The sequence below is a fragment of the Myotis daubentonii genome, chromosome 4, assembly GCF_963259705.1.
Source record: "Myotis daubentonii chromosome 4, mMyoDau2.1, whole genome shotgun sequence".
In the NCBI taxonomy this organism is placed as follows: domain Eukaryota; kingdom Metazoa; phylum Chordata; class Mammalia; order Chiroptera; family Vespertilionidae; genus Myotis; species Myotis daubentonii.
In genome coordinates this window covers 57697219-57710440 of record NC_081843.1, presented here as the reverse complement: position 1 = coordinate 57710440, position 13222 = coordinate 57697219, and the positions used below count along the sequence as shown (strand labels likewise).

Sequence of the window (13222 nt, the reverse complement as noted above, 5' to 3'; positions counted from 1 at the left end):
TTTCTTTTAAATTTTTTTTACTGTTTCACTTCATTACTGCTGTGTATATGCTCCATGTGAGTGACGTAGGTGATTATGTAGGTGGGTTCTGACTTACAGTGAAAATCTCCGATGCAACCCGAGGACCTACTGTGTATAGGGTGGGGTCCCTAGACCTAGCCGGCAATCAGGGCCATCTGCGGGGCAACCAGTGGGCAGAGCGATCGGGGCCCCAGCTGGCACCAGCCTTGGCTGGAGGCCTGGCGCTGCCCGCTTGCCAGCTCTGCCCCTCGCCACCACAGCTGGTCGCCTCCCTCTGTGGGGCAACAGGCAAGTGGGGCAATCGGGAGCCCTGCTGGCACCCGACTTCACTAGCAGCCTGGTGCCGCCCACGGGTCAGCCCCACCCACCCCACCCCCCCATCTCCGCTGCCAGTCACCTCCCTCTCATGGGGAAGACGCTCAACACAGGAGCTGCTCCCGGTTGGTCAGTGCGCATCATAGCAACCAGTCATTCTGCCTGTCATTCTGCCATTCGGTCAATTTGCATATTATGGTTTTATTATATAGGATATGCATAGTCCATTTACACAGACCATAGGGTGGGGGATGGGTAAGAAGGGGCAAAGTGTGGGAAAATTGAGGGACATCTATAATACTGTCAACAATAAATTTTTAAAAAAACACAACAAAGGAGGGTTGACTAAATAGATAAACTACCTATAAAATGAAATAGTATAAAAGCATATTCTATAGCTTTTTTCATATATAACAATGTCCAATATTATTCTAAGTAAAAAACAGTAGAGATCCATTAATTTCAAAATCTTGTTTCCTTAAAATGTGCATTTGAATGTGTACGTGTAAATGTGATGTAATTATTATATATGAATGTCAGTAAGAGTGTGTGGATATGACTGTGTGCTTACTGTGCAAAATAAGTGTGTAATTATGTGACTATTTGTGAATGCATGTATGAATATGTATATACATTTAAAAGCTTGAGCAATATTAACAGTGTAACTAGGTTATATTATGAGCAATTTTTATTTCCTTTTTTTGTTTTACTTTTTTTCCTTTTATTCCATTTTTGTTTTCTATCTTCTGAATGTCCTGCAAAGGACGCATTAAAAAATTTTAATTAGGAAAAAAGATATTTTAAAAGAGAGAAGTTGGCCATTTAAAAGGCAGTATTTCAACATGGTACTTTAGTGGATCCAATTAATTTGAGCTATATCAAGTAAGTTTATTTACTTACCTCATAAGAAGAATACAATACTGGAAACATTATCTAAGTAACACTCTTTCTAATATATTATTTTGAAAGTGGTTAGCCATACTTTGGGGGTATGTCAATATCAAGTGGTGCCTACAAAAAAAAATATGTACCAGCCCAGCCAGGGTGTGGCTCAGTGTTTGAGTGTCAACCAATTAACCAGGAAGTCAAGGTTCAATTCCCAGTCAGGGCACATGCCTGGGTTGCAGTGGGGGGGAAGTGTAGGAGGCAGCAGATTGAGGATTCTCTCTCATCACTGATGTTTCTCTCTCTCTCTCTCCCTCTCCCTCTCTCTTCCTCTCTAAAATCAATAAAAACATATTTTTGTTTAAAAATGTACCATATTAAAAGACTTGTAGTTATTTGTATTAGTTTTAACTACCATTGCCAATAACTAAACAAACAAAGATAGGCAGTTTTTTACGTTAGTATAGCTGTTACTTAATTATCATGATCATTATTAGTCATTGCTCCTATTTCCTGAGCACTAACCAAACCAAACATTAGGTATAGCCTAGTGTAGAACCTCCCACAAGGTAGCAGTTTTTATCATCATCATGATATGGTTGCATAAACTTGCCCAGGGTCACATACCAGTAATACTGTTATACAGTGCTGAAGCAAAAACATAAGCTCAGTTTTGTCTGCCCCTAATATCCCTGCTCTACTATGGCATACTTTCACTCAATGTAATAGGCCAATAGCATTAAAATTTAAGAAAAAATACATTAAAACACACACTGGCTAATTTGTGCATTTCTTAAGAACACTAAGAGAATAGAATTTCCTCATTTTGTTCTTTCCACTAACCACAGTTTAACCAACCTTTCTGAGGAAGCTACAAAAAGCATTGCTTAATCTTTACCTCCCACATACATTACATCTGGTTAGATACAACTATGCCTATGATCCACTTGAATGCCCTGTCAAAGCATTCCCTTTTGTTCTATACATTAAGATAAATAAGGCCTTGGCTAGTGTGGCTCAATTGGTTGGGCATCGTCCCATGCCCCAGGAGGTTGCCAGTTTGATTCCAGTCAAGGCATATGCCAGGGATGCAGGCTCCATCTCTGATCTGGGGGGTGAGGAGAAGAGAGTGTAGAAGGCAGCCGATTGATGTTGTACCACTGATGTTTCTTTCTGTCTTTCCCTCTCCCTTCCTCTCTCTCAAAAATCAATAAACTATTTTTAAAATAATAAAATAAATAATCCTGACATTTAGCACCACTTTAGAAGTACAGTAGATACACAGTGAAATCACTATTTTAATAATTAAGACAAAAACCAAAAGCTACTATTTCTGAATATTCTTCTCATTTTAGCTTCCTTGTTCACTGTAAAATTTTAAAATCCTAATTCTTACCCAAAAAAAGCTCATTCATGGCAACAACAAAAAATTGTCTCTGATAACACAATTCTTCCCAGATTCAGTGGCCAAAAGAAGAGAAAATGCCCCATTAAACGTTAAGCCAAGTTTATGGAAAATGTGAACAGAGAATCGCAATCTGCTTTTATCTGTGATTACCTACTCTTAAATGCCTCCTGTGGAAGCACAAGTCATCAGATTCCTAATATGCCTCCACTGAAGGGATCCATTCATTCATTAATTTATTTGACAACTCAACACACATTTCCTGAGCACCTACTATCTATCACATGCTGTTCTAAGTGGTAGCCATAAGGACATTTCTAAATTCAACAAGAGCTTTCAAAATCGATACACTACAGGCAGTCCTCAGGTTACGTAGGACTCAAAGTATGTCATTTAGTGGTTTCGTCGCCATCTCCCATTTATTTGTAAAAAAAAAAAATTTCCGTAATTTTGACGTATGTACATATGTGCTTTATGTTTGTATTATTTATTTACCACAAGTAAAGTTCAGAAATTGTTATCTTTCTTTTAATTTTTTTTTACTGTTCCACTTCATGACTGCTGTGCATGTGCTCCATGTGAGTGACGTAGGTGCTTATGTAGGCGGGTTCCAACTTGCAGCGAAAATCGTGTTACGTCGCGCCATTGGAACGGATCTCCAACGTGACCCGACTTAGATATAAAAGAGTACCAAGAGATTTTTCCCAAAGCCTGTTCCCTGAAACACTGATCTGGAAGAGAAAATGTGGAGTGGAAGTAGGGTAAAAGGGGACAAGCATAACAGCAGAATGCCTTGGTCAATAAGTTCAGAATTCTTATATCATTTACCTAGGTAAAGATTCACAAAATTCATTCTCTTTTACAGTGATGCAAGACAGACACCTCTTTAACTTTTTCCCAAAAACTCATTGAACCATAGAACACATTTTTAACAGTCTTAATACCTTCAGAAACTATGCTTTGCAGATCACACTTCGGGAAATGCTGAGACATAGTTTCTTGGTCAAGGCCAGGAATTTTGAAAATGTCTACCTTTCTACAAACTATAACTATGAACAGAGTGGAGACTGTGTTAACTTCTCATTGACACATGCTTTTCTATTTATCTCTGTGAATTTCCTCTATTTCAGAAGTTTGGTCATTTGGATTTCAACAAAAGTGGCTACATTAAGGTACCTAGTATTTCATGATGGTTGTGAAACTCCTACTTTAAAGGAAGATATAAAGCAACTAGAGGCCCAGTGCACAAAAATTTGCATCCCCTCTCACAGTCTGGGACCCATCAGGGAATGTTCACCTGCTGGCTTAGGCCCACTCCCTGGGGGATCAGGCCTAAGCTGGCAGTGAGACATTCCTCTGGAAGCCCGGGAGCCCTTGGGGGATGTGCACTTGCCAGCGGGGAGCAGGCCTAAGCTGTAGTCAGACATCCTTAGTGCTGCTGAGGAGGCGGGAGAGGCTCCTGCCACCACTGCTGTGCTGGCAGCCATCAGCCTGGCTTGTGGCTGAACAGAGCTTTCCCTGTAGGAGCGCACTGACCACCAGGGAGCACCTCCTGCATTGAGCGTCTGCCCCCTAGTGGTCAGGGTGTCAAAGTGACCAGTCATTCCCAGTCATTCTGCTGTTAGGATCAATTTGCATATTACCCTTTTATTATATAGAATAGAGGCCTGGTGCACGGTTGGGGGCTGGCTGGTTTGCCCTGCAGGGTGTCCCAGATCAGGGTAGGGGTCCCACTGGGGTGCCTGGCCAGCCTGGGTGAGGGGCTGAGGGCTGTTTGCAGGCTGGCCAAGCCCCCCAGGGGGGACCCTCACCCCATGGGGGTGTGGCCAGCCTGGGTGAGAGGCTGAGGGCCATTTTCAGGCTGTCCACAGCCCCTTCAGGGTGGGGGAGTCACACTGGGGTGGCCTAGCCAGCCTCCCGGCGACCCAAGCTCCCAGCCTCTCCTTTTTTTCTTTTTTCTTTTTTTTCCTGGGATTTATTTATCTTCTATAATCAAAACTTTGTATCCTTGAGTGGAGACCAGGTCCGGCTGGAAGCCTGGGTTGCCCCTATCAACCCAGGCTCCCAACCCCTCCTTGAGCAGAGGCCAGGCCACTGAAAGCAGGTATCTGGGATTTATTTATCTTCTATAATTGAAACTTTGTAGCCTTGAGCGGAGGAGAGAGCCAGCCAGGGCAGATGGGTAGCTTGACTTCCTCCATTGCTGGAGGCAACCCAAGCTTTCTGCTTGCTCCAGCTCCATGGCTGCCACCATCTTAGTTGGGTTAATTTGCATACTCGCTCCTGATTGGCTTGTGGGTGTGGCTTGTGGGCATGGCTTGAGCATAGTGGAGGGACACTAATTTGCATGTTTCTCTTTTATTATATAGGATAATCCTGAAATAAAAAGAAACCTTTCTCTTTATGCCCACAGTTGAAACTTTACAAAATAATTAAACACTAAACTGGACATGTTTCCAAAAATGGACTAATAAGATAACCTCGGTAAATTTTTTTAAATATAAATTCCTGAGTTCTACTCCAGACTTACTGAATAAGGATCTCCAAAGGACATTATTAAATAAGGGTAACAACCATACAGAGTAATTTATATTATCTAGGAATTTTGGTGAAGACTAAAGTGCTTCTGATATTAAAAATTGCGATAATTTTATATGGAGCATATCTAGCTCTTTTATTTCATATTAACTTTAATAATATTTCTGAATAACTTGTTTTATTACAAAATTATATCTTCGAACCTAAGAAATTACTTCTCCTCTTTATTACTTCAATTATATGGACCCTGAGAACGTATCTACTAAGGGTTCCTGGTGGTTTAACTGGACTTAAATTTTAAAAAACAACAAAACAAAAACAGAGCCTGGAAGCCATTTCTAAAGAGGGGCCTCGCACACAAACTGTACTTCAGGGAAAAACCTGCACTACACTGCTTTCTACGCTGTACATATTTCTTCGATCCAAACCAACCCTTGAGGAGTTCCTGGAATCCTGTTTCAACCAATAGGACTGAGGCTTCTCCATCCAATCAGAGCTGCATAGCTATATCCCTATCAACATCTTCTCTGACCAATCAGAGCAGCTTTATTCTAACCAATCAGGACAGTGCCTTTTGGACCAATCAAACTGGGAGAATTTGGAGACCTCATTTCCATGAGGATGGACCAATCAGTGACCAGAGCCCATTTTCCCTTCCACTGAAGACTGTGTTTCTCCAGATGGAACTTAAGCAGCAAAGACATTGTCTCGCCAGAGCAGAGCAGCTCAGACAGCGGAACTGGACAGCTAAAGAAAGGCCTGGTCACAGGGCTGCCTCACAGTCATGCTGTATCATGTACTATTCATTCTTCACTGCACCCCAGATTGGGGATTCCTGTTAGCGCCAAAGACCATCACTGAACAGTTACAATAAAATGAAATCATAAGAAAAATAAAAGTGATTTTCATAAGGAAGAAGTAATATCAAGAACAGGCCAAGCAAAGTTAAGGCATCCTATATCAAATTAATGCTTGAAAAACTAAGATTCTCAGAACTATGTCTGTACCAATCTAGGCAAGCATTCCATACTTTAAAAAAAGGCCTTAAGAGTACAAGATAAAAGACAAAACAGTAACTAAAAATTAAGTACAATGTTGAGTTCTGGTCTGATCATTTTCTAGTTTAACTTTTTTAAGCAGTCACCTTGCATAACCAAAGTCCTTTGTTGCAAAATTCTCCCTGAAATATCAATCTACATTAGAAATTCAATGCTAAAGCAAAAAAAGTGTTGAGAGCTTTTTTATAAGAGAAGGGAATGGAAAAGAGAAAAAAGAAAAGAACACAAGTTAAGAAAAGTTATCCAAATATTGGCCAATAAAGAAAAAGAGCTTTTCTGGATTTAGTAATTATTCTCTTTAATTCCTAAGTATATTCTAATGACTAATGACCTCCTGCCCAGTCTCAGAGAAAAGATTATTTTGCTTAACAAGATTAAATTAACACTCATCCAAAAGGAATTAAGCAGTGCTTGGATAAAAAGGAAATGTAATATGATAAAGATTGATTTATTACATTTTTTAAATATTTCAGTTTTATTAAAATATGTTACATTATGTTATTGTTATGTTAAAATACATAAAAAGTATCAAAAGGATTTACTTGAAAATTTTTTCTAGCACCATTTTATTTTTCAGGTTAATATATGCAAAAATTAGCTCTTAGAAGCATTTATATCTCTCACTTTTAATTCTTCCCCTTTTTTGTATCCAACAGCAACCATCAAAACTTACCTTTAATAAATGTTTTTATCTCCCTTCAAAGTAAGATAATCACTTCTCACCCTTGTATCTCCATAAAAGCGCCCCTTAAAAAATACTTTCCCACCCTGGTTCGTGTGGTTCAGTTGGTTAGAGTGTGTCCCCATCCACCAAAATGTCCAAGGTTTGATGGTCAGGGTACATACCTAAGGGGTTGCAGTGCAATGGGGGCCTGTGCAGGAGGTAACCAATTGATGTTTCACTCTCACATCAATGTTTTATCTCTATTCTCCCCTCTCCCTTCCTATCTCTCTAGAATCAATAAAAAGCATGTCCTTGGGTGACAAATAAATAATATTTTCCAAAAGTACTTAAATTTATTCTTTTACAAAACAGAAAATTCAAACTGCTTCCAAACACACTTTTCTACCTTTTGCTAAGTCCTAACCTCCTTTTGTGTTCTCACACCTGTGGAAATTTCAATGAGTATCATACTTCACATTTTGTTTTCTTCTATTTACCAACTATATTACATTACTTTAATCTCTTCTTACAGAAATTATCTCACCCAAACTGAGGCCTGACTTTTGGTTATTCAAATACAACAGCCATAAAAAAAGCACACAGGGAATATGTTAATTCTTTCAATGACAGTTTTAAATTAAGTTACATGTATGATTTAATTAATAAAATAATTTCTCAATGTTATGCTCTTTAGACTATTTATATTATGTTGCCGAAGCAGATGTACATTCCCTGGCTTCTAATTTATCCACAGGAAGCTTCCAACTAATTTGTTTCCTTTCCCACATCAATCTTCAGTTTTCTTCTACACTGAATAATTTAGATTTTGGTGATAGGATCCCATTTTTGCAAAAACAGATTAATTCACTTGAGCAGACAATTATGTTTTAAAGGAAGCACAGACCAGCCCTGCCCAGGTGGCTCAGGTAGTTGGAGCATCATCTGTACAACAGAAGGCTGCAGGACTGGTCCAATAGATGTTTTTCTCTCTTTCTCTGTCTCTCTCTCTTATGTCTGTCTGTCTCTGTCTCTATCTCTCCCAACTTTCTCTCTCTAAAATCAATAAAAGCATATCCCAGGGTGAAGATTTAAAAAATAACAATAAAGTACAGACAATTATAACTGGCTATTTGTAACTGGGGAAAAAAATAGTTTAAATCATAAAAATATCTAAATTACTCAATATAGTTTAAAACAACAACAAAAAAAACCTACTACTGCCCTGACCAGTTTGGCTCAGTGGATAGAGCATTGGCCTGCGGACTCAAAGGTCCCAGGTTCAAGTCTGGTCAAGGGCATGTACCTTGGCTGCAGGCACATCCCCAGTGGGGGGTGTACAGGAGGCAGCTGATCGATGTTTCTCTCTCATCGATGTTTCTAACTCTCTAGCCCTCTCCCTTCCTCTCTGTAAAAAAATCAATAAAATATATATATTTTTAAAAAACGTACTACAAATAACAATTTAGAAAACATTTAACAAAGCATAAAAATTAGTATTAGTTTTGGCTGTTATTGACCATCTATGAAACCACTTTTAAGTCACTTCACCTCTTAGGTTCTACACTGCAAAAAAAAGGGATTTATGATTTCTAACATTTCTTATATTCCTAAATGTCTGAGTTCCTTTAAATATATAATGCAACTTCAGTCCTGAGTTTGGTATCTGTTACAGTGTCAACACCTGCACATACATACCATATTGATATTTCCATTAAAGAAATTTTTCAGGAAAAAATAATGTAAAAACTCAAAATAGCAGCTGGGCATTTTCATATTGACTATGGGAGAGTAGCTGCTATATTCCTTCCTAAAAGTCAATGTGACATTATGAAAAATTAGAATGAGGAAGCCCTTCAAACCCAGTATTTGCACTTCTAGGAATAGAGACTAAAGAATGACTTGCACATTTACATAAACATGTGTTCACAGATATATATTACAACACCAGCTATATAATACGCTGTTCTACCTAGTGTTCCACATTCTAGCAAAGGGCCCCAGTTGGTCAAGGCAAATATCAAAGAGTCATTCTTCCTTCTTCCTTCACAATCAATCCACTAGAAAGTCCAATCTCTTTTTCCTTTAGACTACATTGAAAATCAGTCACTCCTCCAGATCTCTTCTGCTACCAACCCAGTCCCAACCACCTGTGTCTCACCTTGACTATTGTAAAATCCACTGGAGTGATTTCTTCCCACTTAATCTTACCCTTCAGAACTACAGAAGCCAAAATGATCATTTTAAATAAGACCATGCACTTCCCTGTGTAAAACTCTCTATCTCACACTTTCCATTGCACTTAAAGGAAAACCCATGCCTCTACCTGCCTGTCCAAGCTCATCTCATGCCATGTTCTCCCTTGTTTTAATCATGCTAGACAAAACTGACAGTCATAAAACCTGCCACACTCTTTCCTGCTCCAGGGCCCTTGATCATATTTTTCCCCACCCTGGAAAGCATCTTTTTTTTAAATATATATTTTTATTGATTGCATAGAGCAGAGGTTCTCAACCTGTGGGTTGAACGACCCTTTCACAGGGGTCGCCTAAGACCATCGGAAAACACATATATAATTACATATTGTTTTTGTGATTAACCACTATGCTTTAATTATGTTCAATTTGTAACAATGAAATTGGGGGTCACCACAACATAAGGAACTGTACTAAAGGGCCGTGGCATTTGGAAGGTTGAGAACCACTGGCATAGAGGAAGGGAGAGAGAAATAAGAAACATCAATGATGAGAGAGAATCACTGATTGGCTGCCACCTGCACATCCCATACTGGGGATTAAGTCCGAAGCCTGGGCATATGTATACCCTGACCATGAATCAAACCGTGATCTCCTGTTTCATAGGTTGACGCTCAACCACTGAGCCATGCCAGCCAGGCTGGTAAGCTTCTTTCAAGGCTGGTTCCTCATTTCCAGTTATTATCAAAATAGCCTTCCCTTTGCCACATATTCTTCCTTCTGTGCACTACTACTTCATACGATCGGTTCCATTCATACACTCACCTCAATCTTTATCTTGTTTACTTACTTAATTTTCTATTTCTTCACACTACTACATAACATCCAGATAGCATCAACCATTTCACTGCTATTTTCCCAGCAACATATAGTTCATACCAATATTTATTACATGGATGACAGACTAACAAAAGGGCAACCTGAGTTCTTGCTTTCAATTGCCACAGATAAGTTATTATTTAAATTAAGAGTCTTAGAGTAAAAATTTTATAGATTGGCCAATACCTTTATCTAACCTACTTCAGCTAACATAAGAACTTGGTGAAAACTTACACAGTATACAATAATGTACTAAAAGTTTATGATCTGGCTTTGGCAATCTTCTTTGCTTCATCTCTGGCCCATACCTTAACTTGTAATCATTTCCCTGTGGGAAATATAAATTATTCAGATAGGCTGCAACTCTGGGTGCATGTGGCAAGAGACAAAGCTAAGAAGATTGCTAAGGACAGATCAGGCTTTTGTACTGGAATAGGTGATTATGGTTTAGAGAGTAAGAGGTTTGTTATCAAAGTTTGTGTCCTACATGAACAAGTAGGGCATCTGATAACTACAAGAGTGAGAGATTAAATTCAGGACAAAGGTTACCTCCTACATGCTATAAACATTGTAATATTTTTACCATCATAGAATCAGACTAAAATTTAGATGTTCCCTTACTGTTAAAGATTTCAAAGGTGTCATACTAAAGCCTATATACCTTGTTTCTAAAACTACCCCAGTGAAATTATGTTGTCACCTTTATGAAATCTTGTCCAATCTTAGATAATGCACTAGACTCTGCAGAAGCCCTTTGAGCCCTGGTGCCGCCCCAGGCTGGGGAGGGACTGCTGGACATTGGCTCCAGGGCGTGCCCAGTCAGTCTATCCCAGCCCCGCCCCGCCGGCCACCTTCTAATTAATTTCTTTTCAATGTGCATGAATCTGTGCACCAGGCCTCTAGTCATTCTATAATTGGGAATTTGGTCTTAGGAAATGTTAACACTTTAATATTAATTTTTAATATTAATTCTCACAAACATAACAATCTAAAAAATAATGCCTATATTGCAGCAGCCCCAACTTCTCCTTTCTTTTTACTCTAAGGCTTTTCTTCACTTACCCAGGCCCTGAAAGCTTCTGATTTGGTAGCCCTCTGATTTTATTCTATGTTACTATTAAGATGCCAGGAAGGACAATAGAAATGTTAACATCTACTTTCACTAGTACATTCCTCTGGCAATACCATAATTGTTTTTCCATTAAAAGTTATTCTTTCAGAGAAAAAAAAGAAAAACAAATAATCAAATCTCTTTTTTTGAGACCCTGAGTAATGCTTTTTCATCTAACTTGAATAGCACATTATAAAACTCCTGAAATTCTGTGCCTCTGGGGACTCTTTTTTTTGTGTGGAAGTGTCTGTTACCAATTTTATTTGCAGGTGAATAGTACATTAATAAAACATATTTTGTACAATCAAGTCTGCACTGCCCCCACACAAGGGGGCCTAAGGATGACATAGTCCTTCCCACAGCTAGAAAACAGTCCCAGATAATGAGTTTATGAAAAACACTTTCTCTTCCTCCTCCAGGGACTCTTAAATCCTTCAGTTCTTGGGAAATGCTTAAGTTCTATAAATTTCACCTCTTTTTATCTCAAATCAGGAATAAACAAGTCTGAGTACAGAGCTGTAAGCACAGCAAATAAAACCACAAAGGGAAAAACTATAGATCTTAAAACTCCAATGAGGTCACAACCTCAAAGAAAAATAGGTCATTGTTTTCTGTGTATAATATGGGGAAAGAGTATCAGAGGACTAAAAGTTTGGAACCACTGAAGTGATGTCTGATGCACAATCTGTCTCTGTAATCTACTTCACACAATTCCCATCACGACACAGCAGTGAGCAGTGGAAGAGACCTTACCCTACTTACCTGTACAAGTGAGGTGCAATATATAGTTAATGGCCTAGTTTCATGCTCCTTCTTAAAGTAAAATAAACAAAAACACAACAGAAACTTACCTTCAAAAGGGGACCCCAACTGGTATTTTCCACTAAAAAATTTTGGCAATGAAAATACAAGTGCTCCCAGTCCTATCATAAAAGATGCAAATGCAAGCCATCTTGGTTTGTGTCCTCTTTCGCCAACATATGAAACAAATAAAGACAACAAACAGAATGCAATATCATAGCTTGATGATATCAGGCCGGTCAGGGAACTCTTCATTTCATAGCGCTTCTCAATAGTGGAAATACTAATATTTACCAGGCCATTTACCACAACACCTAAAAGAGAAAAAAAAAATATGGCATTATTACAACTTTACCATATAGATTATGATTATTAGCACAATGTACTAAAGTTTGGTTGTTTGTTATTTTTGATATTTTTAAGTGTACCAATTTTGAAAGACTCAAGGTTTCAAAGGGAGGCAACCCGAAACATACCTGCTTATAAAATCAGTTTGCTCTTAAATTGTAAACTGGGAATTTTCAGGTGTTAAATAAAATTGATGCTTACCACCTCCTAAATTGTAGCTAACTTCATTTTTCTTTAAATAACAATCAAAAAGTCAGACTGGTAAAGTCTCACGAGGCAAGTTTGCCAGTTTCCACTTGTACTTTCACCGCTCTAACTTAGAAGAGTACAAAAAGTACAGCTGATTCCGGAGGTCATCTGAGTAATGCTCAAACACTTCCCAAGTTATTCAGTATTTATATATCACAAGAGATCCTTGACTTAAGTTGTTGAAAGTTGAAATTGAGTTCTCGAGCCTCTTTTTCCTTCTAATGCTCTTGAAGATATTAAAGTTAAAGGTCCTGGATCAAAGGTAAACATAAATTGCTCTAGCCAGTTTGGCTCAGTGGAGAGAGCATCAGCCTGCAGACTGAAGGGTTCCCAGGTTCAATTTGGGTCAAGGGCACATGCAGGGGTTGTGAGTTCGATTCCCCAGTAGGGGGCGTGCAGGAGGCGGACGATCAATGATTCTCACCATTGATGTTTCTATCTCTCCCCCTACCTTCCTCTCTGAATTCAATAAAATATATTTTTTAAAAGTAAACATAAATTAAGAGCATTATTTCAACCACTGGGATTCTAAATCATAGGTAAAGTAAAAGAAGAAAAAAAAAAACACCTTACACTTCATCTGTTTATTATAACTATGATGGAGGCATATACTGTAAAGAAGTAAAAGATGAAAATCCAATTTTGATTGATGACAAAAATATCCTGTCCAAATATCGATTAAATTTAGTTTATACATTACTATAAATTGGAAAGAAAAGACATCTGACCAATTTACAAAGTGTTTAATTAGTTACC

The 13222-nt window shown here is 38.5% G+C and overlaps 1 protein-coding gene across 1 annotated transcript in view; it reads right to left on the bottom strand.

Annotated features, from left to right (window-relative positions):
• SLCO4C1 (solute carrier organic anion transporter family member 4C1) overlaps positions 1 to 13222 on the bottom strand; it is a 72181-nt gene that overhangs the window by 54734 nt on the left and 4225 nt on the right. Inside the window, exon 2 of the mRNA XM_059694002.1 lies at positions 11920 to 12183. Coding sequence (XP_059549985.1) covers positions 11920 to 12183 — 264 coding nt within the window. The remainder of the gene's footprint in view (positions 1 to 11919; positions 12184 to 13222) is intronic.